The 24,930-nt window shown below is 36.9% G+C and overlaps 1 protein-coding gene across 22 annotated transcripts in view; it reads left to right on the forward strand.

Annotated features, from left to right (window-relative positions):
- Window positions 1–24,930, forward strand: part of DLG1 (discs large MAGUK scaffold protein 1) — a 152,089-nt gene that overhangs the window by 110,850 nt on the left and 16,309 nt on the right. For 10 of the 22 annotated variants that reach the window (XM_069865378.1, XM_069865360.1, XM_069865364.1 and 7 more), the window contains 5 exons: window positions 814–916; window positions 12,283–12,397; window positions 18,749–18,925; window positions 19,541–19,610; window positions 24,597–24,696. In XM_069865378.1, the coding sequence (XP_069721479.1) occupies window positions 814–916; window positions 12,283–12,397; window positions 18,749–18,925; window positions 19,541–19,610; window positions 24,597–24,696 (565 nt within the window). Of the gene's footprint in view, window positions 1–813; window positions 917–11,319; window positions 11,455–12,282; window positions 12,398–18,748; window positions 18,926–19,540; window positions 19,611–24,596; window positions 24,697–24,930 lie in introns of those variants that run through there. The other 12 variants (XM_069865362.1, XM_069865363.1, XM_069865366.1 and 9 more) reach the window with 3 other exon arrangements.

The following is a 24,930-nucleotide window of genomic DNA, read 5'->3' on the forward strand; positions in this document are numbered from 1 at the left end:
AAGGGTGTGTGTGCCTACGTTGAAAGAATGCAGGTTTCAGAAGTAAACCTTCTAATGAGATGGAGACACTTGGCAGTAGTGTCTAAATTTGGGTGCTTTACTTTATGGAGTAACTACTAAACTCCCCGTTAGTCCTAAACAGATCTATCTCATACCTCTCTGAGGGCTTTTTCTGTATTAATACTGAAGGTCATAAAGATTTTGCGTGTTTCTTTGTGAAATGACTTAATTTATGGAGAATGCTTTTTTTGGACAATGACATTTGAATTTGGTGTTTAAGAGAAAAAAAAACAATTTCGGCTCTACTGTTTTTAAAAAGCTGGTATTGATGTACACCTTTATTTTAGTTTGAGCAATGAAAAATACGTTTGGTCTGAAAATGTGGCGCGCGTTTCTGCCCAGCTGTTTTTTTCTGACAATTTCATGGAGGGTGTGGTCTGGCACTGGATGTCAGACATAATGGTCTGTGGGAATGCTTTGGCTAAAGGGACCGTGTTGTAGAAAGGTGAAGGGAACCATCACAGAAAGTAACATTTTTGTGTCTCCTTTAAAAGAAAGAATGTCTTAAGAAGAAAATTAACCTAGTGAATACAAATTAATTCAGTTATGCGCTGTGATGATTACGGTGTTTCTTAACAGAGGGGTATGTGAGAGGGGATCTATTGACTTTGGATTTCCGTAAGGATCAGTAATCTTTGTATTAAGTAGCTTGTAATGTTGGAAACAGAGAAAACTCATATGGTGTGGAAACTGTTCTGTGATGATAAACACAAACATTTGTTTTGATAAATAGCTCTTTTGTATTATTTGTAGGTAAATGGAGTAGATCTAAAAGCAGCAACCCATGAACAGGCAGCGGCAGCACTGAAGAATGCAGGCCAAGCAGTAACGATTATAGCTCAGTACCGTCCAGAAGGTAAGGGTTGCCTTATATATTCAGACCTCGGCAGAAACACCATGTCGTTACTTTTGTTTCATAATTATGAAAGACATCCTTTCATGTGGTGGTTTATTTTCATTAGTGGTAGGAGAGTTAAAGACTAATTCCTTGTCTGTTGTGTTGATTCAGATGACCTAAGGAGACCATCAGATTTTCATTCCTCTGTTTTATACTGAGCTGATATTTCTGTTTATCCAGCAATTTCTTCTGATCCAAATTAGACTGCAGCTGATGCAGATTAACCATTCTTGTGTGTTCTGCAGAAGCTGAATAATACTGCCTCTTCACAATACACACGTTTGTACTCTTGTAATTCTACAGCACGTTTCAAATGCCTTTGTCTATTTGAAACTTTAAAAATTCAGTAGTGTGAAATTATATACTAATCTTGACTCTATGAACCCATGTGTTATTGTTGATTTATATGATAAAACATTTTGATCATTTTTGATCTCTTACTATGAATGAACGCTTTCTCCAATTTTGCTACATTGGATGGCCCATCCCTAAATTTTTCTTGCCTAAACCTTGTTTGCTTAAATCTTTCCTTTAACAGTACTGGCAAGGGGTAGGTGTTTATCAGGACTGGATAATTGGACATTGAGCAGGACTACTGTCTTCATCTCAAATGTTTAGGTAGCTGATTCCAGCATGCTTTTCTTTATTCTTGTCTGTCATGTTTCTCTTACTATTTTCTCTCCAAGTCTTTGAAAGATTAGCTTCCCCATTTCTTTCCCCCCACATCAACATCGTATATTGCCACTGACCTAGGAACCTGGGCAGTAATAAGGCCAACTAATTTGTGTCTGGTTCATGGTCAAATCCCTGCAGCCAGCCCATGCTGTCAGTGGCTGCATTGTCTTGAAAGGATGTGCTTCCTTTTCACACATTGGATTGCTCAGTTCCAGGATTCGTTTTTGAGGAGTGCTCACTCTGAGATTGTTAGGAAGAATAGCAAGGTCAGCATTAGTTCTGGAACGTTTTCTTTGGATTTTTATCAGAATTATCGAATATTTCTATTGATACATGTTTGGTCAGTCATCTGCTTAGCTCTTCAGTGTTGTGACAGGTAGGTTAAATTGTCACACCTTCTCACTCCCAGCACAGGGATGCCTCACCCGAGTGAGAAATAAAACTAGTGCTTTTATTTGCCCATGAGTTGTCATTTTTATCATCTGACCTCTTTATTGTTCGAAGATGGCATTCTTGGTCGCTACTTTTTCTGCCAAGAAGATATGTTGAGATGCGGCTCCTGGTAGCAGAACAAATGTTTCTCTTGTAGAATATGCCCCAGGACACAAGCACTTTCCTTTTCCTTGCCAAAAAATGTATCCAGGCTTCATGCAAAAGCAGCAGTTTTTTAATCCTCTTTCCAGGTTTCAGTCTTCACAAAGAAAAGAATCCTTTCACACTTTTGAAGTCAGAACTCTCTTTTCCTTTCAGAATAAGAGAACTAAGCATTTTGGATGGTTACTGCACTTTCAGCTTTGGAAATAACAGCTTTCTTCTTCACTGCATGTCCAAGTAGATAACTTATTTGATCAAAACATGTATTGAGGTGCTTGAGTGACTGATGGGATTTTGAGTCATTGCACAGATATTTGCCCAGAGCAACATACGCTGCCTCTTACAAATTTCTCAGCAACTGTCACTTGTAGACTTAAAACCTGGAGCTGTATTCATTCCTTCATGATTACTGAAGCGTTCAGAACAAGACTGACTGCATGAGGTTGAGCTGTAGTGAGAGTGCAGTTCTCAAGAGAATTACAGGACCTATTTGAGACGATGCCTGTGGGAGGTGTTACTTGAGTTATCCCAGATTATGGGCAGACATCTGACACGTTATTCAAAGAAATAGCACTTAAAATCTCCATTTGGAGTGAAGATTCTGGAAGCATGTTAGGGCTTACTCTACCCTTTTGAAGTATGGCATGACAGAAAAGTATAACTAGGAGATTGAGAGCCATTGTAGTTTGCAGGCATATATGAATTGACACATGGCCAGCCTACCTCAGTGGGCTCTAGTTACTAATGCCTGACTTTGACATCTCTGCTTGTCTTTTTCTTACTTCTCGTAAAAAGAGGTTGAATGGAACTCCAGCTGTCTGCTTCTTTCAGGTCTGGTGTGGGAGGTGAGTTGGACCAATGCTTGCTGTTCATATCTTGGAGAAAAGTAAAAAGAGTATTTCCTTCAAGGTTACTGTTCATTTATTATCATAGGAAAGCAGTCTAAGATTTGGCTTTTCAAATAGTAAATATTGTCCATGTGATTGAGTGCACTTGATAAAGTGCGTATGTTCTTTGGTTATCTTCAGTTTTCCTAAATTATAGCTGTGGATGGTTGTTTTTTCCTCTCATTTCAGTAATTTCAGTAATTTCAGTTGGAAAATTTTAGAAAAAAATACATATATATATATTATTGTCTCCACAGTTGTTTATGCCACTCAAAAAAAGGTTAAGTATTAAAATGAAAAATTCATAAAATTATTGGTTTTTTTTTCTCAAATGTCTTCGTAAAGATGAAGAGCATCAGTTATAACTGTTTGTATTGCATATATATTTTGTTTGTATTTATAAATCATGCAAGATTTTGTGCAAGATGCTGACAGCTAGGACGGATCAAGGAGATCCTAGGCATCCATCAGAGTTCATTACAACTGGGTAAATAGATTCAGTATGATAGGAGCGTTTGGAAGACACTTGGGACCAGCTCACTTCACTCCCTGTAATTGTTTATGACAGTTGGTATGTTCATAGATGTGGCGGGAATGCTAGCTTGTTTTTACATCCTACCACATTAGCTCTGTCAGAAATACCCTGTTTGTCTTCCTCACTACATTTCTGAAAAAAGGATCTCACAAAAAGCCTGAGTATGCCGTTGAAAAATTAATCTCGAAAAATCTCTTTCATGAAAAGGGTTTAATTTTCTGTATTTGTCTCTTCAACCCCAGTAAGACAACATGGTTTCTCAAACACTAGTTTTCTGAGTTAAGGTGGACTAATGTGGCTGAGTAATACTGCTTTTATTGTATCCAGGCTCGAATTACATAACTGCTGTCTTTTTTTTCCCCTTAAATCTCTGAAATGTTCCTTGGTTATAGAATAGGGTGGAAACAGATGTAATCTCATTCCTAAAAATATCCTTCTGGGCATTCATTTTGTTTACAGCAGCATTCAGTATATTTGAGAGATGCCTTACAAAAACTACTGAACAAAATTTCAGCAACTTATCGATGCTTTTTGGGAAAGCAAAAAGCCAAGTAGAGTGTATCAAGGTATTCTTTCTACAAAAGTGGCTTGCGCATCAAGCACTTCTGTACTGCCACAATTGCAGTTGAGTGACTTTTGCTTTCTCCTTGTAGATTCTGTGCTTTATCTTGCAGCTTACGTAGGAGCTGTTGTTGTAAACAGTTGAGTTGCCTACTGGGTTGTACTTGTGTGTACTTTTTTGGTATGTACACAGACGTGTGTATACAAAATCTCCCTAGTTGCAGAGATCACTGGGTTTGAACCTGCTGGGGCTGAATGCTGCAAAGTTAAGGTCTGTGGTAGAAGAAGAATAGAAATTTGGGAAATGGGAATTATCCTGTAGAAGTGTGTTGGGGAAGTCAGAATGTTGTTCTTGTTTTCCTCTTTGGAAGCTTTTCCTTATTCCCTCTCTTGTGCCACAGATTTCTATCTCCTTTCAAGACATAATTGATGAATAAAAAGGGATCTTGCTTTACCATGAGTTGCACAGGAAGGAAGTCCCGTGACCTGCAGCAGTTTCACAGAAAGAGGTTTTTCTCCATTACAAAAAAGCATTTTGATGAGTCATTTTCGTTGGAGCCATTTCATTTTCTTGTTGCTCCCTGGCTTTACAGAAACATTTCAGTGTCACACTCTTGTCTCCCTTCTTTGGGTTTTCTACAGATGTAGAGTGGCAAGGAAAAATTGTGGTACTTGTGTGGAAGAATGAGAGGAAGGCAGTTTGGGTTGTATGTCTATCTCCTGGGAGTAACAATTCAGAGGTGGTCAGCATTGTGACTGGGCTTTGCATCAGGGATATAGGAACATGAGAGACTCAGTGCTCAAAGGGAATGTAGTGAGGAGATGAGCAGCAAGGGGGAAGTGTGGGACTGTCCAGAGGTGTACAGCCCTGGGAGGGCTCTCCCCTCATTTCTCATTGACATTTTCATTGCTGTGTCCATTCAGATTAAAAGGTCACCTGAAACGTTGTTGATGTGTTTGGGGTGTGATGTAATAATAGTGTTACCTCAAAAGTAATTTCTGAAAGGTTAGATTTTGTTATTCTGAAAATGTATGAGGTGCCAGTAAGCTGCCATAACTGTATCATAGCTTGAGTGCATTTAAGTGTTTAAAGATAAGAAAAGTAGCCACAGAAATAAATTTTAGATGTGAAAATATAATTGGTTAAAATTGGATGGGAAAATAACTTTGTGGGCTAAGCACTTTTTTATTCCTCAAGGATCCACCTGACATACAAATCCTAAATAATTATAATTTTCAATAGTGCAGCCATCTTATTCATGTGAGTTATCAGCTGCCTGTTATTTAGAATTTAGGAGTCCACATTGGTGTCTCTTTGTAATTCAGCAGATCTGGCCCATCTCTATATACGCACTTCTCTGAAAGCGTAGTAAGATGGTTAGTTGATGAGATTAGCACCATATTCTTAGGTGATATTATGGATCAGTGTGAGATTAGGAGAAGGTGGAACCAAAATCTCAAGAAAGGATTTTAAGGCAGTCTTTGTAAAACCTCTGCTTCTGAGCTTATGCTGTTCATACAAGTAGTTAACACACATTTTTCTTTCAGCTTTATTAAAGGATGTAAGTGATTCTTCATTGCAAAATGTATTTAAGATTCTTAGTTCAATCAAATCACCTCAGACTTTGTTAGGCAGATTTTAGGTGGATTTTTTTGTTTGTTTGTTTGTTTGTACTGGAAAGGAGATTCAACTTGGTACTTTTCATTCACTTGTATTTAAATCAAATAAGTCAATGATAAAAAAAGGAGGAGGAAGCTTTTTTAGAACTCACCTTTTCATGGCTGGTATTTGGTTAGTTTTTTCTGTTTATGACACTTTGTATATGCGCTGTTTTCTAGTGGAATTTAAAACAGAATAACTAACCTCTTGGAAATGGTAGCATTTTCATGTTTATATGTTAAGATTATTTTCTGGGAATTTGTCTTGTAATCTATTGTGAATCTTCCATTTGTATAAGTCCAACTGGAACAGAAAAAAAGCCAATAATGCTTTTGTAAAATTCAGTTTTCCATTATGTTATGTGTCATAAGGATGAGGTTCCCTTGATTTCTAGCTGAGAACATGGATTGTCTTAACCAAAGGTGGTTTACAAGACCAGTATGTGCCCATTTCATAGAAGGAAAAATTCTTTTTAAAAAAACAGTCAAGAAAGTTACTGTTTGGATGAGTGTGATCTCTAGTCTTCCAGGCTTTTGTTCCTGCTTGTTTTGTACCTGGTTCTACTCATTTGCAAGTAAATCCAGATTAGTCAATTAAAGTACCTCTAAAATCAGGCTCATTAAGATTAAAAGAAGGGTTCTGCTATTTATAGCCCTGATAGACACTGTAAGGCGGCTTACACATGTTTTAATCCTCTAAAACCTCACTTCTGCTCTTTAATAAATAAAATTATTTGTCTGTCTTTAAGAGCGGTGCAGCCTTTTGCAGGTTATGAATATGTGCTAAAACCTTTAAAAACATTTTTGGTGAGTTCACTTCAGCAGTGATCGGACCTAGTCTCTTTCTGAGTTTTGCAGGCTCTGGGAGGACTTCTTAGCTAGATACAAATGCAATTTTTCTAATCTGATTTGAAATTCTGTGGCCTAGTCTTTCAGGTGATTAGTGAGGTACAAGCTCATTACACATTAGAGTGCATGAAAGCTGCCAGTAGCTTGTGGAATGCATTGTGGGCTCTCTCAGGTCATGTTAATGTAAATCAACAAGCATTGAAGCTAAGTAATATCTCCTCAAAAATTATTTATGATGTCTTTATTGTGGCCCATACATTTTATTAGATAACTTCTTAGCTAATGGTTTTGAGCAGCTGTACTAAATGTGCTGTACTCCTGAACGCCTCTGCCAGATGAAATTTATGCTGCGGTCTGTAACAAGAAAGGATGTGCAAAACACAAGTGGTACCTGGGAATATATCACATACCAGTATAGATAATTGAGGGATGGTAGCAGTGTATGACTGGAACTCATAAATACAATTTCAGTCAGCGGCGTGCTGTGGCGGTCTCACCTCACAAGCTTAAAATTGAAAACAAATGGAAGGTCAATACAAGATCAGTGCTATGGAGGCTGTCCTGACTTACTACCAGACTCTGTTTCTCAGTTCGTTGGGAGGCACCATGAAAAGGAAAATGGCGTGATTTGAATGTGGAGAAAAGAACATACATCCGTAGTTACATAAAATTATCAGCACAAGAGTACTGCTTTGACAGATCCAGTGGGTCCTGCGAAAGGAGGGCTTTCCATAGGCAGATGGGAAGAGGGAAGCAAGGAGCATACTTTTTTAATTAAAGTGAACTGTTTCAGCTCTTTGTGGATTCAGTGTATGTAAGAATCTCTGCTTCTTAGTGCTGTGCTGCCATCTGTTCCCTGTACACACACATCCATGCTTCCTTAAGTTACTTTTACTTCTGTGCTGTTTGCTGAATTTCCCATCCCTTGTTTTAGTCTTCTGTTATTTTGCCCCATTTGCTAGAATGTGTGTTCCAGACCAAACTGATTTTCACTGCAGCCTCTTTTTTGTCTTCCCCTGCCTGTGTGGACTGTTCACCGTGTATCTGTGTGTATCACTGTCCTCTTGTCACCCACCAGATAGGCAGTCCAGGAGAGCTTCACTGCTCAGACCGTTTTTCTGAAGATTTGATTTGTGTTAAAGTAAACACTGATATTAGAAACATTACAGTTTTCCAGGTTAAATAACTTCGGGAGCTTGGGAGCAGAGAAATCTTCCAGGATTCTGCCCCCCAACCCTTCCTGTTAATTGCTGTGTAATACGTGCAGACATGGAATAGAGCAGATTTATTCTATGTTTGCACCATCTGCTTATCCAGTATAATTTTAAAGTTTAAACTTGGGCCCAGATGTATCTGTCCAATGTTCTTAACAACTGATTATATGTAAACCAGAGTAAGCTTTGGGTATTATTTGTTTTATTTGGTGATGGTGGGGTACTGTTGTGTAATTGCCATGAACTGAAGCAGCAGATGCTTGTGCTGCCTCAAGCTCGATGTTACAATAGCTGGTACTACTTCTACCCTGACCCCTGAACTTACTGGAAAGTCTGAGAATATTCTAGCCAAGAAGAGATAGTGTTATTCTTAAATTCTTATTTTATTGCATTTCACGTTAGTTTTGTTGCATATTACTTTATTTGATTTATGGCATCAGCAGCTTTCCTAAAAATTCTGAATGTTAGAAGAGATCCTTTAATTCTCGTTCACCGCAGTTTTGTATACATGAGGTTTCAGATCCTGATCAAATGCTTACCTAAAAGGATTGAGGGTTTGTATTGTGTGGTTTGGTTTTGTAATTTGGGGTGGTGCATGAGGGTGGGTGTCTTGTGCCACCATAGGCACTGTATGCCCTTTCTCTTTGGTTATCCCAATCGCGTTTGACTTGTGATCGATCGCCAATATTTTTTTTTTTTTTTGTAACTTTTATACTTATCTGTGCATTGTTTGGCTTTGTCACACTTAGCCATATGGGAGTTTATCATGCTGTTCACTGTGATTTAGGGAGAAAAAGAAATCAGATCAGTTTTGTCATACACTATGTATCTAATGTTATGTGCACCCCATAAGAAAGAATGGAATTGTAGAGAAAACAGTTCTCTAGCGTTTGGGATATACTAATGATAGTAAGCTGAGTGGAAGAGGTAATTTAGATAGTGAAATTCTGTAAACATTGGAGGATGGGGGAGTACTTGAAGGAAAGGTATCGCTCTGTGCTTGCCAAAATCTCATCTCTAAATACTTGCTTTCTCATCAGTGTGAGAAACAGGCTTTAAGCTAAGATCATGCTTTTGATTTTATCCAATACTTTTGATTTTATCCAATACTTTTGATTTTATCCAATACTTTTGATTTATGCTCTTTTATCTAGGTGGCTTTTAGCCAAGTCATCCATGTCTCATATATCCATTACATGAAGACTTTAATTTGTGTAAATTTCTGCTACTTCTCAGGAATTTTTTGTGGGGTTTTTTGGGTTTTTTTTGAATTTAATTAGTAGTAAGGCGTTACTGCAGGGATTGATTAAAGTCATAGAGGTATGTAGGTAGTTCTGTAGTGATTTTATAATGAAATAAAATTGCATTTTATACGGATTGCATTTGATAACACACACATCTCCAGTCTTCCTACCAGCTGTTGGCTCTTGTAGAGTTTGTGAGATGGAGCAGCACTGAGCACTCTTCTGACTGCTGTCCTGCGACTACATTTCTACATTTCATAAACTACTGGTTGGCATCATTGCTTTCCAGCTAATAAGAGATTGAAGGTGCTACAGACGTTGATATCCAAATCCTCTTGATCATAGAGACAGAAATTTAACCACTCCTTGACAGATTAGCGGATCTCACGCTTTGCTTTATAATGCCAAAGTTGAACCAAGCTCAATGAGTCACCAGGGGATGGGTGCTGAGCTTATGGGTACCAAAGTGAAATTGCTTTTCTGATACTCTTTCAAGAGTCCTGCTGTTGTTTTATTTTCTGTCTCCAGCATTAGTTTCAATACCACTGTGTCTATTACCAAGCTTTCTTTTTTAAAAACCAAAATCCTGTCTACTTTTCAGCTCCAAACCCAGTGATTTCGAGGCTTCTTTCCATCCTGTTCCTCACTAAACTTTCTGTAAGAGGAATATAACTCAGTTTTTAGCTTGCTCTACATCGAAGGAGCTCACCAAATTCCATCTGCAGAGTGTTAAAGCATTTCCTAAATATGACGTCTCTTGGCACCCTTTCTTTTTGAACATAGAGCTTTCTCGGTCTCATCCCATTAGTTTCCTTTTTTACTTTACTGGTATGGCAGGAAGCCTCTATGTAGAAATTATTCTCCTTACTTCTACAGATGTCCCTGTCACTCAGCACTTACTTCCCAGGAGTTCTGATGAGAAAAATTAAATTACTCCAGGAAATTGCAAAACCAGCAACCTGAAGATAATCTATAGGACACAGTAAAGCAATTGTAAGGACTAGCCTCCCCTGTTAACTCTCTTACATGCTACATAAGAGGGCATCTTCATTCTTTCAACAGATGACTCATGATACTTTCTAAACAGAATTTTATAGTCTTTTTCAGTAGCTGTTGCAAAGAACTGCAGGTATTTTCAGTGCAGGCTGTAGCACAAGAAAATGCTTGGACTATCTTTTTTTCCCCCATGGTTCTTACATCAGAAATCTCAGCTACCATTCCTGTAGTATGTTTGAAGTGTAGGGTTTTAATCTTCCAAAATCCTCAAGAAACAGGCAAGTTGCTTAAAAGATCATTTCTCAGACATAAAGGAGTAAAATGAGGTGACTTACCCAAGGCCATGCAGTGCAGCAGCAGCACAGCAGGAGTAGACTATTCTCTCTGCATCTGAGCCCTTCCCCTAAGGGTATTTGCTTTCTAAAACATGTCATTCTCTCACATTCTTCTTGGGTTACCATCCTGTCATCCTAAATTCTTTTTCTATTTGTGATAGCGTATGTTGTAGTGGAAATACTCGTTTTGTTTCATTTGTTGAACAACCTCATCAGGCTGGTTTAGTGCTGGTAAATTATTTGATCTGAACTTTATTTATAAAAAGGCATTTGCCGTTTTAAAAGCTAAGATGCTATCTTAAAAACTACTGGCTTTTGGTTTTAAAGGACAGAAGTCAGGGTGTTGAAGAGACTGTATTCTAATAATCTGCTTGGGGGTAATGGCAGTTTCTACTGCTAGAGCATCTGATTGATAGTTACCTTGATGAATGCAGTGACATACCAGAAACTGATGTGCAGAATATTCTTTTGTAACATACTATTTTTTTTTCTTCTTTTCTGATCCATCTGTAAGCCTTGGTGCTAACTGTCTGATATGTGTGCCGAGAAAGTGCTACAGATTGTAATATGATGTCATTCGTGGTGTTTCAACAACTGTAGGTGTAACCTTAGTCTAGAGATTTCCTCAAAATCTTTCGCACTTTAGAGCCCTCTTTATCAATCTTGCATTTTCTGAGCAAATTTGATGCCCAGAGGGAGTAAGGGTGCAGCTAGGAAAAGCACCACATTACCCTGTTAAGCAGCTGCTTGCTGCACACACCCTGGCTCTCCCAGCGTTGACTTGTTATAATCTGGCATCACGTGGTCTCCTGGCGAAGGTGGTGGCTGCACAACGTTTTCTTTAGCTAGAGAGGTTTTACAACTGGATCTGTTGATCCTGAAGTCTAAACTATTCAACTGAAGGGAAAACATACTTGTTTTGAGTTCATTTGTTATGCTGACAGCATGTAAGTACCTCACTTCAGGAAATGTTTCTCCTGAAGAAGCTATTACTATTTTAGTGCCTGCCTTTCTAGCTAAAATCAAATGGATTTATTTTAGTTTTATTAGTACACAGTGCTGCTTAAGGACACAGTCTGTTTTTCCTGGATTAACATTGTACATAGTTCTATAGAGAGAGTTTGAATCTCTAATGTCGTTCACAGGTGGATTGAGATTCGTGCCAGAATTCTGGATATTTAGTATTTTTTTTGTTTCCTGAGCTCCAATGGGAACATTGTCTTATTCAGAGAATGTTTTGCATGTTTCCCACCTTGTAGTGCTAAATTCTTTATCTAATTCAGGTCCAGCTGTTCAGTATTGCTTTTTCAGACGCTATCGTTCCCACTTCTTAAGTTCCATTATAAATGTGTATTTCACTTCATGTGTTCTGAAGTTTTCTTTTTATCATGGATTAACAATTATCTTGTATCGGTCTTTTTATTACTATTAAAAATGATAATTGTTTGTAGAAATGCTTGTTTTAATTAGGAAAAAAACAATTATTGTGAATACTATAGATTAAAACCATGATATTTTTAAGTGTAACGGAGGTTCGCTTCTGTTTTTCTTTGCCTAATCACAATTATTTCAAATTTTACTTCAGTTAATATTGATAAATGTAAAACTTCACATAGTTTCTAATTACAAAACATGGTGCTTAATATTTGAGGATTTTTTCTTGTATTAAATAAGATGTAGCAAATGCTGATTCTCTGAGATTTTCAGCGTTTTTGTGAATAATTTAATTGCTGAAGTTCAGGGGAAATTAATTGCAATGTCTCCGTTTTTTACAGAATACAGTCGTTTTGAAGCTAAAATCCATGATTTACGGGAGCAGATGATGAACAGTAGCATTAGTTCAGGGTCAGGATCTTTGCGAACCAGCCAGAAGAGATCCCTATATGTCAGGTAATCATCCTTTTCATGGTATTGCTAGCGTTTTTTTCTGCTTTTCTGTAGACTTAATGTTTCTGTATTTGCATTTTTATACAATTATTTCCTTATTATTGAACTTAACAAATTGACATTTATATACAAACTACATTAAAAATAAAGCTTAATATAGATCAATTAATTGTAGTATAACTGAAAAAGAAGCACTAGCCCTGAGAACCCTGTATGAACTTTGAAGAGTGGTGCTGTTACTTGCTTCTTATAACCTACCTCTCAGAGAAATGATAAACCTTCAGCACTAATATACATTTAATCTTTTAAGTCAGTGTCTGTGAAGTCTTAACAACTTGCTTAATTCAGTTTGGGTTCTTTTGTGACAGTAGTCTTCATATTCTCCCTTGTTCTGCTATTGAGTTCAGTTTTATTGTATCCCTTTAAGCTTTAACAGATTTCTATCTTATTTCCTTCAACTAACTGTAGTTGTATTCTTAACTTGTATTAAGAAATCTCATTTCTAGATCCAATAACGTCTTGTTATACAACATTTTCCATAGTAACAAAGAGAGCAAATGCATCAAAGCAGTTGAATAGAATATTCTACATTAATTTATTCATATAGAATTTAACATAAAGGAGGCTAAAAGGAAGTGGAGCGGAGCTAAAAGAATGTGAAGCAGTTAATAAAAATAGGTGGTTTCACTGGGAAATTATGGCAAGGTGCAGCTAATTAATGTGCCAACTAACTCCTACATTAGTTATCAAATACTGATAAAGCATAATGTTTCAGCTGTGGAATGTAGGTAAAAGGATTGCATTTTTAAAAATAACATGATTTTTGAGTTCTTAGAACCAGCTCATATCTGCTGGATTGAATAAGGGCCAGGACATTTTAGTAGCACAGATAGGACTGCAGTAGTGCAGTTGTTTGGGTTAAACTTGGTTTAAAATGTTGTAGGACCACACTGGCTTACCTGCTAAAATCCTGGGCTCAGGTACTATTGTGTTTCCTCATCCAAAGCAGACACCGTTTTGTTCGTGGTGCTGTATCTTTTGAGCTATGGAAAAGAAAGCAAGCCTTGCACAAGGCGGTTACCTGAATAACTGCATTTGTGCTCAGAAAAGGCTCAGTCCTTTGCAGCCTGTTTCTGAAGACTTTGAAAGAAATGCAGCCAATTACTCAGGAGTGGTTCTGTTTAGATTGTGAATAACATGTAGCCTTTACGGTTTGACCTGTTATTTTAGTAGCTTTATCTTGATTCCACATTTGTAGAGCTATTCTTTTTTTTTTTTTTTTTTTGGTACTTTGTCAGCGTCAAGTATTTTGGGGGCTCAGCATTTACAATTCTAAGGGCAAATGCATTAAATACTAAGGATAAGTACTTGCTATCAGTTATCCATGCCCTAGAATTTCCACAGGTACGTGTGCATATGGATATTGTGGTGAAATTGTCTTCCTTTCCATAATCCCAAGATTGATCGCTTTAGCCCTTACCATATAACTAAGCCTAAATAATTCTAAATGCTTTTATTTTGCTTGGTTAGCTATAGCCTGGTTAGGTTTTAAACTCCTTATGCTCATGTTCACGCTTTTGTCTGATATTTTGAGCTGCTGACAAGCATTTTGTGTTTATATAGCTTCTATTCCACTGATGGAAGTTCTTATCTGTAAACGATTGGGGGTGAGCTTTTGACTTTGCCAGCTGCAGAAAATGCAGCCTTCTCCAGATTGTTGGCAGAAGCCTTGTGGAGGCTGACGATTCCATTTACCAAGTCTCAAAAACCTTTCTTGGAATCGGCCTTGTTATAAATCAGAACGAAAATCTCAAATGCAAAAATTTTCTCAGGAAAAGTACTTTCCAACCCACATCTCTTAACAGCGGGTGCTGCCAGGGCTGTTGAGATGTACTCTTGTCATTGCTCCAAAAGATGCTGAAGACTGGTAGGCAACTTGGTATACACAGGGCAGGTTCAGATCTGTTTTGACTGGTTTCTGATGTAATTTTGACTTTACAGAAGTGAATTTTATGAATCTTTTCATATATTGCTAGGTACTGACAAAACATGTTGGTTATTCAGCTTATTCCCTATTATAAGTTGCTCTTGTATGAACATTCTCTGCTTTTAATTGTACTAATTCAAAGCCAATTTTAGTAACTGAAGCTGGTTTTTTTTTCTGTAATATTTGGTCTTGGATATGCCTTAAAGGATTCCAGTTATATAATGTAATGCTGAATTGAATGGTAAATCCAACAGTAAAATGTTTATAGGCATTCAGCTACATCTGTAGAAAACCTATCAAAAAAATACTCAAAAAATAATAATCTCTGGTGATTTCTCAAAATCGTGGTAGCAAAATAGCAAATAAAATCAGATACATCATTATGTCCTTGTAGCTGAAACTTTGTGCCTTTATGCATAGTCTGCCTGTAAACAGCATTTTGGGAACCTTATGTAATATTAAGGAAACTACAATTATGTTTGCCTGAAAATACAGTTTTAAGTAAAATGGCAGGTTTTTCCTTTTAGTGGTATGTATATCGGGGTATGATGACTAGCAGTGTAACAAACAGTACTTGGAGAGGAACAGAAATAGAACAATGTAGCAGCAGCTCTTCCTATGCACATCTAATTCTTTCTTTCTGTCCCCCTGACGCATTAAGATGTACTGATCTAATGGCCTTCTCTTATTTTTGCTTTATATTACTTCTGATCCTCATTCTAAGAGGAGAGAGATTCTATCACATAGTGCATCTGAACTACATCTACACTCTCCTTCATCTGCAGACTGAAAAAGTACATGTCAAAGTGGGATACTTTCATGGGTATTTCATGATAATACGTTGGCAGGGAGTAAATTTGTTCCCTGGTTTACCTCATTTTGTGTGCCAAATCTCAGTCTGTGCAGTGTGTAAAATTACTTCTACCTCTATGTTTTTCTGACCAGCATGATACATTACAAATTCAAACAATGATGCTGATTTCTGCTTGGATTAAAGCAGAAAGTAGTTACATCTCCAAGTGGAAGAAATTTTACAATTTTGAAATCATTAGGAATTTTTAATTTAATCCGTTGATAAATAAGATCTGGCTTTAGCACCAGGCCTGCAGTAGTAACTTCATTTGGCTTCCCTATGTTATTCTGATAGTTCAAACATCTAGTTTTAAACAGCTTTCCCAAGAACGTTCATGTTTCATGAAATAAGGTGTGGAGCTGCTTTTTGCGGCAGGAATTCTTGGTTACTTTGTTCAGCAAGAATACCTTAAGAAATGTTTCAGTAAAACTTGATGATCAGCCCATGACATTGAAAATGAGTGTAGCCAGGTACAAAGACATTCTGGAAAATTTGGCACTGTTAACACAACCATTAAATTTTTTGCTTTGAAGCATAAACAGTAATAAAACATGCAAGTTAACTTGAGTTTCTGTAGACTTATAAATGAAGAAACCAAATAAATAAATAAAAGGGAGGGCTTGGTGCTTTCTCCATAAAATAATTTTCAGGATTTGTCATTTAAATTTAAATAGGAATCTAGAGTAAATATTGGAGGACTGTGTTCAAAGCAGTAATCGATCAAGAATACCACATTTATTTTTACGTAAGTTTTTGTTTATAATTTACACTAAATAAATATATACGTGGTATTGTTAACCTGTACTAGAAGTCTCCATTCAGAGAGTTAATAAAAGAGGTATTTAATTTTATATACCAGTCTGTAGATAAATATGTCATCTTGGCTGTGAAATGAATTCTCATTTGATGACTTGCCAGGCATGCGGGAAAAGCCATGTTAATCAGTTGGAATTGAAAGAGATTTTTGGCTCGTTTATTTGATCATTACTGGTTCCTGGTGTTCCTATAAATTTTAGTTGCATAGTTTTGTCACTACTGTGTGACAATCCATCTTATAAAACTCTAATATCTTTATTAGCTTTGACAGTTTTCCCCAACAGAATTATTATACTTGAAATGACCTCAACAGAGGAAAAGTATTTGATAAAACTGCCTTGTGTTGTGCAAAACCTGTGTAACCTTTTATCAGTTTGTAGAGCACATGTTGATAATATATGGTTTTATCCATTCGTGATTCCATTTCACTCGTGTGGATTTTCTCTCATGCAGTCGACAAACATATTAATGCTGTGAGGCTCAGATCATTTATGTGGCTCATTTAAGTTTATATTCAAACTAAAACTTCGAAGTTAAAAATAGAGCTGGTAGAAATTGTTGCTTGAATGCTAACGAGAACTCCCAGGAAATAAATTTCATTATGCGTTTGATTAATTCAGTGAAAAATGTATATGACTTGGATCCACTTTAAAAGTACTTAATGGCTTATGTGCAGTTTATTTTGAGATATGGAATGATATTTATCCAGAGCACTTCTTGAAGAAATACGTGCAGAATAAATCTGGAGGACTAGATACTAAGTATGTGATTTTCTTACCTGCAGTGTTTAGGCTATTTCAAAGAAAATAAAGATTCTGATTTTATGAAAAGAATCGGGGTATCTCAAGTATGTTATGAAATTAAACTGGAAGATCTGTTAGTGGATGTGAAGCTACTGAAGGAATATGGCATTTTAACCTCCAAGCTCTTTCAAAATTGAATGCCTAAATTTTATTATAAATTTCATAAATTAGAAGTGTTGCACGTTTAAAATAGGGCTTTGTGTATTGTGATAGAAAATATTGATAAAGCATTTTGAAATTTGTTTTTTGTAAATATTTTAGAAAATGCTTATTAAAGCCTTTAGCCTTTTATGAAAAGTTTTTGATACTTTTTATGGCCCAAGAAAGGCGTGGCATCCCAAAACAACTCATGACTTCGCAGTAGAATTTTAGGCTAAAGATGAACTTATCTGACAGAAAAATTTTTATTTGATTTTTTTTTTCCCCATAAGCATATTGTCATTGGTTAAACAAATACAGTTCAAACCCCCAAAAATACCCTCAGTGCCTTAGAAAACAAAATTCACACAGCGAAAATATTGTATGGAGTAAATATTTGACTTATAGGTACTGACGTGGGTTAAAAATTTGAGATTTCAAAAATACAGCTGAAAAGGGTATGCAAGACCAGTGTTTGGGATGAAGAGGCACACTGAATTTGGAAAAGAAAAAGGACACCAGTTTAAATCATGACATTGTAATCTATTGATGCTACTTCGTGATGGGCTTGGTATCAAGTATCTAAATCAACATAGGAGATTGTTAGTGCATCACTGACAAACATGAACTTGCAGATGAAATAAAGGTGAGGGAATTCTGGCCTGTGTCATACAGGCACTTCTCACTTTACATAGGTGAGGTTTGTACTCGTTTTTCAGATATAAGAGTCCTTTATAAGGCAACATCTTGGGAGAATCTCATAGATAGATATGGTAAGAGGTTCCTGTCGTTCACCCATTTCCACATCCTCACTGAACCCTTGATTTTCCTGGAAGAAACATACTGCAGGTCTCTTCAGTTCCTCAGGGGGCTGGTACAGATATAAAATGATCCAACAGGGAGAAAAGAAATTCTATTTAACCCAGATCAGTGCTGCAGGCTGCTTCACAGTGTGCTTTTCCAGATAGTTGTGCTTTCATAAGCACAAAGAAGGAATGGAGTCAGGCACAAATGTGGGTATGGCTAATAGCAGACTTGCATAAACCAATCTTGCTGGCAAAGGCAATGTCAATAAAACTGTAGCCATGCAGCTGGTGTTCAGGTATTGCTCAGGCCTGTTATTTGAAAACAGGCTTACCTTAGAAAAAGGATGAGATTCTCTTGGAATGGTTGGGAGTTTTCCAGAAAAATGCACATAAGGTTCCTTGCCTTTGGGTACTGCAGTAGCAAAGTTGTGTTCAGGTTGTATTTCCAAGTATCCACCCTCTCCGCCCGCCTCCCTGTGAGCAGGTTATCAACTTTTACTTTAAAGACAGTAAATTTTTATGTAAGTAAATGATCCCAATTTGTAACTTGATATAAAACCATGTACATTACAGAACTTTTGACAGTGCTGTGTGCTTCAAATACTTGCTTTTTTGCCCCTAAGCTGATACGTAACTTTCTCTCTGCAAAGCACTTGGTGAATTGCAGGAGGCATCTTGTGTGAACCTTTTGCAAAGTACTAGAGTTCTGCTGTGGACAAAGTTTGTTCTCGTTCATTAAAACTTCAAAATGTACGAGCGAATACTACGTATTCTCTGGGTGTGTATATATGAAAGAAAGAGAATGTATTCAGCATTCTTGTTCTAAGCAGCTATCAGAACGATGCAGTCATTTGTGAACAACACAGGCAGCTTCATATTTTGTGCTATTTGTACTCCCCTGTTTTTTTTCCTTGCTTTTTCTATGTTTATTTTGTTTTCTTTCCAATGTAGAGCTCTTTTTGATTATGACAAGACTAAAGATAGCGGCCTTCCGAGTCAAGGATTGAACTTCAAATTTGGCGATATTCTCCATGTCATTAATGCTTCTGATGATGAATGGTGGCAAGCACGGCAGGTAACTCCAGATGGAGAAAGTGATGAAATTGGAGTTATCCCAAGCAAACGCAGGTATGTCATGATATTTTATTGACTTTGAGGTGTCTGCTATTAAATGTCAGATATGGTTAGTATGTGTATTGCATATGCTTTGCTCTTTGTTCTCAGTGCAACCAGGTCGTGGGCTTAATAACATTATACCATTTATATATGAAAATGTGCAAAGTAAATTTTATTTGAATCATGACAGTATCATGAATTCTTTTTTCTCTGAAACCTGAGAAACCAAAAAAATCTTTCTTTGGTGGCAAACAGAAGCAAGATATTTGCTGGCATATCAGCGACCCAAATAAGAGATTAGGTGCTCTGCATCTTAGTATCCACTGTTGACTGGTAATTGAGGCTGCTCACTTGTGACATGTTTTTTCTTTTTACTTCTCGATATGTTGAACATAAACCTATATAATCACAGGGTACTCAAATACCCCGAGAGCTCATTGCTTGAGAAATAATACCTACTTTTCCAATGCAGTGTGCCACTAGCTGGCAGCCAGTTTCTGAAGGTGTCATCAACAACAAAAACCTGTACTGTAAAAGGTACACCTGTATGCTTACGTTGTCACAAGTGGTAACTTGAAGTTCAAGAAGATTCTGATTTTACTTTTTTTGTGTGTGTTTTTGTGGTAGAGTCGAGAAAAAAGAACGAGCCCGCTTAAAGACAGTGAAATTCAATTCCAAAACAAGAGGAGATAAAGGGGTGAGTTAATGAAGTACTAATTACACCTGGCATTGTGAATGGTAACATTTTTCAGTGCTTTATCTCTGCAGACTCTGTTTCAGTTTTTAGTCAAGAGATTAGATTGTGTCAAATAGAAAGAATTCTGAGCACCGAAGTGAATTGCCAAAACACTGCAAACTGTTTGAAGAAATAGCTTAGAAATATATATTATCATTAATACTGTAATGGAGTGGGAATTGTAGATGCTAATCAGATATTGAATAGTGCCATCCCTAACAGCTCTGCAAGTGCTGTTTATAAAGCAGTTTAGTCCTTTAGCAAGGATTCTAGTCCTGGACCACCTTTTTGGGGGCAGAGGCTTGCTGCCAGTTTTCAGAAAACAAAAATTTAAAAAGGTTTTCAATGCATATAGAAAATAAAGAACTAGAGCTCAACAGGGTCCCTATGACAAAATGAGGTTTTACGATGTATACAGTTAACGCAGACAGCAGAGGCTTTAAAGAAGGATATAGCCTTACAGAATCTCAAGGGCAATGCCATGATTGACCAGAATCGATCTCCGTCTCGAAGCTGATTTTTTGCACCGCCACTCTCTATTGGCACAAATCCTAATGTGGTTGTGTTCAACTCATGTAAAATAACTGTTACAGATGAAAAATAATCCAAAAGAAATCCTGATTTCAGTTTTAGTCAATCCCTTCGTGCAGTTCACTGCACGATAGGCAATCCCCATCCCAGTACACATGACGGGAACAAGTGGTGAGAAAGCATGGTAGCTACTTAAGTAGTAATGGGAATTTTTGTAGCTAAAATTACAGCAATAATGGTGGAACAGCCTTTTTTTTTTTCTTTTGCTTCTAATTTTGTTTTGAGGGTGAGGTTTTATGGTTGGTTTGAAATTTGAGATTTCACAACCTTACAATTTCTATCAATAGTATATAACTAGTAATTTCGAGACTTAGTTAAATGCATTTTAAATATAGGAGACTTCTAAAGAGTAATACACTATCATTTTTAAAATCTGAAACTTGCTCTAAGCTCCTGAGGAAGCTATTTCTTAAATAGTGATTATTTTTAATAGTTGTAATGCCATAACATTAGTCATTTAGTATTGTAGATCCCAAAGATTCCTTTTAGTCATTTATTTCATTTACAACATTTTTTTAACTTCAAAAATCACATCTATAAAGTATTAAAGCTTCAATACTTCATCCTGATATTGTAGGTCTTCAAGTACTGTCAAATCTATATCTACATCCCTCTGGTATGTGGCAAAGGTTTCAGTTTAGATTATTAATGAAGAAAATGTCCTAATTGTTTCTAAAAGTATTTGTTTAAAGGGAAATTGGTATTTCTAGTTATTTTCTGATGAATGATTACGGTACTGCCTTGAGGGATTACAGTACTGCCTTGAGGGATCAGTGGATTATTTGCAGGTTTTTTTCTGTTTTGATACATCAATATTTTGATATTGGAATAGAATGTTATCAACTGATGTAATTTTTAACCAGATCATTTTTATTATTTGAATTCACTTTTTAGAAGTCACATAAAGAAAATTGCTTTGAATGCTTTAGCTTATTTTAATTACATTCAATAATTTTTCAAATTTTACCATGTTCATTGAAAGATAATTGCATGGTTTTGTGGTTTGTCTACTGATGAACTGCAAAGAGTTAACTTAATTAACGGTGTATTTAAAGTAGTATTTTGACAACAGCAGTGTTGAATTATGACTGTGTACTACTACAGCACCAAAGGTGTGTGGAATACTGAGTGGAAAAGCAACTACGCTTGCCATTGATACACAGCTGCAGTTCTTTTTCTTTAGTAACATTTCATTTTGCAAACATACTTACGCTGTTCACGGTCTTTGCCTTTAGCTGTAAGTGTTTTAACATTACAGCTTCTCCTTAAAGCATTCTTCCTGTATTTGTCATGGTGATATTTCTCCCAGTCTGCACCATACGTGTCCTAATGGACTGTGTGCCTTCCTGTGTCTGATGTCACAATACTCCATAGACAGGATGAAATACCAACTTCGTATAATTCTTCAAAATTTCTACATTAAAACCTTAAAGAATAACTCTAGTGATGGCAAACATCAAAATCCATATTCCTTTCATTTTAAGGAAAGCTGAAAAATCTGGAGCAGAAATAGTTTGATTTTGTTTTTCTTTTGATCCTTTCATATACACATTCATCTCACTTTCTGCCCTGCTTCTGTTTTAATATATTCTTGCTTATGATGCCTGTTTATGATTTGCAGTGGGCTTATGAAAAATTCAATACAATTGCTATGCTTTTTCAACTAATAAACAGTTCTCCCTAGCTTTTTATAATCATGGCTAATCCTTTATGCAAAATCAGTGTCATAGTTGATTTTCTCTTTTTTTTGGCAATGGAACTGACTCTGACCATCATACATGCAGTATATAAAATTTATATCAGTTCAGTGAGATTTACTGTACGGAAAGTTAAAATAATTATTGTTATGAAATATTTTCAAAACTAAAATGAAGAACCTGATTATGTTTTATGAGGTACAATAAATCAGCCACTCCTTTTCAATTGCAGTTTAACCACCTCAGTTAAGCTGCACCATTTGTTGCATCCATTTCCCCTATTCTTTTGCCCAAAGTGAGGGATTTGTCTGAATGGAACAATTATATAGATGTGAGACTTCCACTTTTTGAAGTTCCTGTTAGTGTTTTTCAGTGCACTCAGCAAAGTTCTATTCCTCTGGGCATATTTCTTTGTTGCCTTTGTTCTGTGGATTACATTAATTTTTCTGGTTATGAGAAATCAGTTGCAAGGACTTGTTGACTTCATATAAAGATGGTTAGGAGGACCACAGCCTAAAACCTTGCCCAGGCTAACTATGGTTCCTGCAAGCATCTGATTGGCTCAAAGCCAGGTCTGTTGTCTGTATGTCAGGTGGATAGTTCACGAATTCTTATAGTGGAATGACAGTTTTAGTTGGACACAGATGCCAGGCAATTAAAAGTTTTATGGATTTCCTAGTTAGAACAGTATTGCTGTTGCTGGAGCTCGGTATCACCGACTGTGTGCCTGTGGTTCCATGTCTCTTTAACACCTGGTAATTTTAAGTAAACTTTTTTAAACAGTGGTACTTAAAATATCACTGGGTGTTTCAATATCTGATATTGCCAAGCAAGTTGTTATTAAAACAGGGTGCAGCTTTTGTGTTGCTCTATGGACATTCTCTTTAGGAAGGCCAACTGCCAGTTTTGTAATTGTAGTGAAGAAGGTGACTCACTGATAAAACTTTGTCCTGTTTGACTTTCTCCCCCAGTTGTTACTTGATTTCATTCAGTTCCTAATGCTGGTAGAAAAGGTAATAATACATCTTTCTGCAGCTGTATTGTGTATAATAGAGGAAGATGAGCTCAAGCTGGCTGAAGACAGATGAACGATTGCTTGATTCTGTGAAAGTTAATACGCTTCAAATTTTAGAAATAACTGTTAGAGTGTTAGTGTCTTTAATGTACAAATAGAATTTTTTTTTTTTCCCTCAAAGTAGCTTTTAAAAAATGCTTCAGTGGAAGTCCTGTTACTTTCTGCTGCACATGGGCTCTACTTGGCTTAAAAATAAACAGTCCTCGTGCAGGACAGGGTCTCAAAACCAAGTTGGGCGTTTTCTTAGTTTTTCCACATTTCCCCTAATACAGTTTCTGCAAACCAGGTGGCAAAAACGTGGCAAGCTTAATGTCTTAGCAAAACTGGACAGATGAATCATCTGTGCTTAAAAATTAAAAGAAATTCCAGCTGGCTTCAAGTTAGCTGTATTAGTTTTGGTTCTAGGCAGAATTGCAATAAAAATGTAACTGATGTATTTATGAAATGAGTTTCTTTCTTGACTTAGAACAGTAAATTAAAGGTGCTGTAGTCATGTGAAGACTTCAGCAGAAGATGTGGCAGATGTTACTGAATTCTGTGCTAGTGACACCTGTAGACACCCCTAAATATGAACGAAAATACACTGATACTTTCTATCACTTAAACAAGGGGCTCAGTATCAGCTTATGTTCAGACACATGGGTATGCACGTACTTGTGTAGGAACTAGAAACTTTGGTAGTACCTGATGCAGAAATTCTTCAGCAAGGCAAGCAGTTGGTGTCAAAAGCTGCTGAATACGATCTTTGGACTACAGGGTTTTTCACGTGGTAATTCTCTATAAATGCACCTTTGAAAAAGTAATTACCACAGTAAAAAAAAATTAAATCAGTTTGTATATTTTGAAAGTTAATCTTGGTGCTAGGATGCAGACTTACAGAGAATGAACTTGCAGTGAACTGCAGATGTGAAAGACTGAAGCACATACAGTTTGTGTGGGGTCTTTTTTGCTTGGATATTTTAGCTAGGCATGCTTCTTTTTTTCCTTTTTTCCTATTTCCCTGTTGCTTGGTTTTATTGTAAGAGCATTTGATACAATGCTTTTAACTTCCATTTTTGTGTACTGTATGATATGTTGGTTTGCAGGTGTCACCTAAGTATTTACAATTTTACCTTTGCAAATGGGTAACGCTGCAAATACTTCTGGTTGCTGTTATGATGGCAGCTGTTTGAAAAAGCACGTACAAAACCCCGGTGTTTTCTTAAAATACTGTACCACTTACATTAGATAATGTCAGTGATTTAATTGACTTTGAATTCATTATGGTTTGGCCGTCTTACGGCAGCCCAGTACAACTAGGCTTTTTGTACTCCCCGCGAGCCTGGATCTGTGAAATACGGGTCATCCCATATAGGATGGACCTGCCTGCCAGTTCTCTCCGTAGTAAGCACGGGAGATACGGAGGTTGTGAGCAAAGCCATGATCCTCATCTCTGTTTTTAATGAACTGAGAAGATATTGCTAAACTGAAATATGCACTGCATAATGTGGTTATAGGAGTCAGCTTCCACAAAGCTGCTGGTCTGGGCCTTTGTTCACACAGACATTAGACATCCTTTGTTTTGCCCCTCCTTCTCTTCTTCAGCAGTCATTCAATGACAAGCGTAAAAAGAACCTCTTTTCCCGAAAATTTCCCTTCTACAAGAACAAGGACCAGAGTGAGCAGGAAACCAGTGATATTGACCGTAAGTATGTGCCATCTGATGGAGAGCAAAGCACACGTAGAAGGGCCTGCTAGATTGCAGTAGGGTGTTACCATGGAGACAGTTTCAGGAGCTGCAACAGGTGGAATGAGCTTGAGGTGCCAGTGGCAAACCAGTCGCAAAATCAATAAAACGGTTTGTTTGCCGTTAAAGTGAAATTTAACTCCACAGTATCCCAGTTTGCAATAAACTGGGTCATGTTTCTGAGTAATGGTG

The sequence above is a fragment of the Phaenicophaeus curvirostris genome, chromosome 10 (genome assembly GCF_032191515.1).
Source record: "Phaenicophaeus curvirostris isolate KB17595 chromosome 10, BPBGC_Pcur_1.0, whole genome shotgun sequence".
Classification (NCBI taxonomy): Eukaryota; Metazoa; Chordata; class Aves; order Cuculiformes; family Cuculidae; genus Phaenicophaeus; species Phaenicophaeus curvirostris.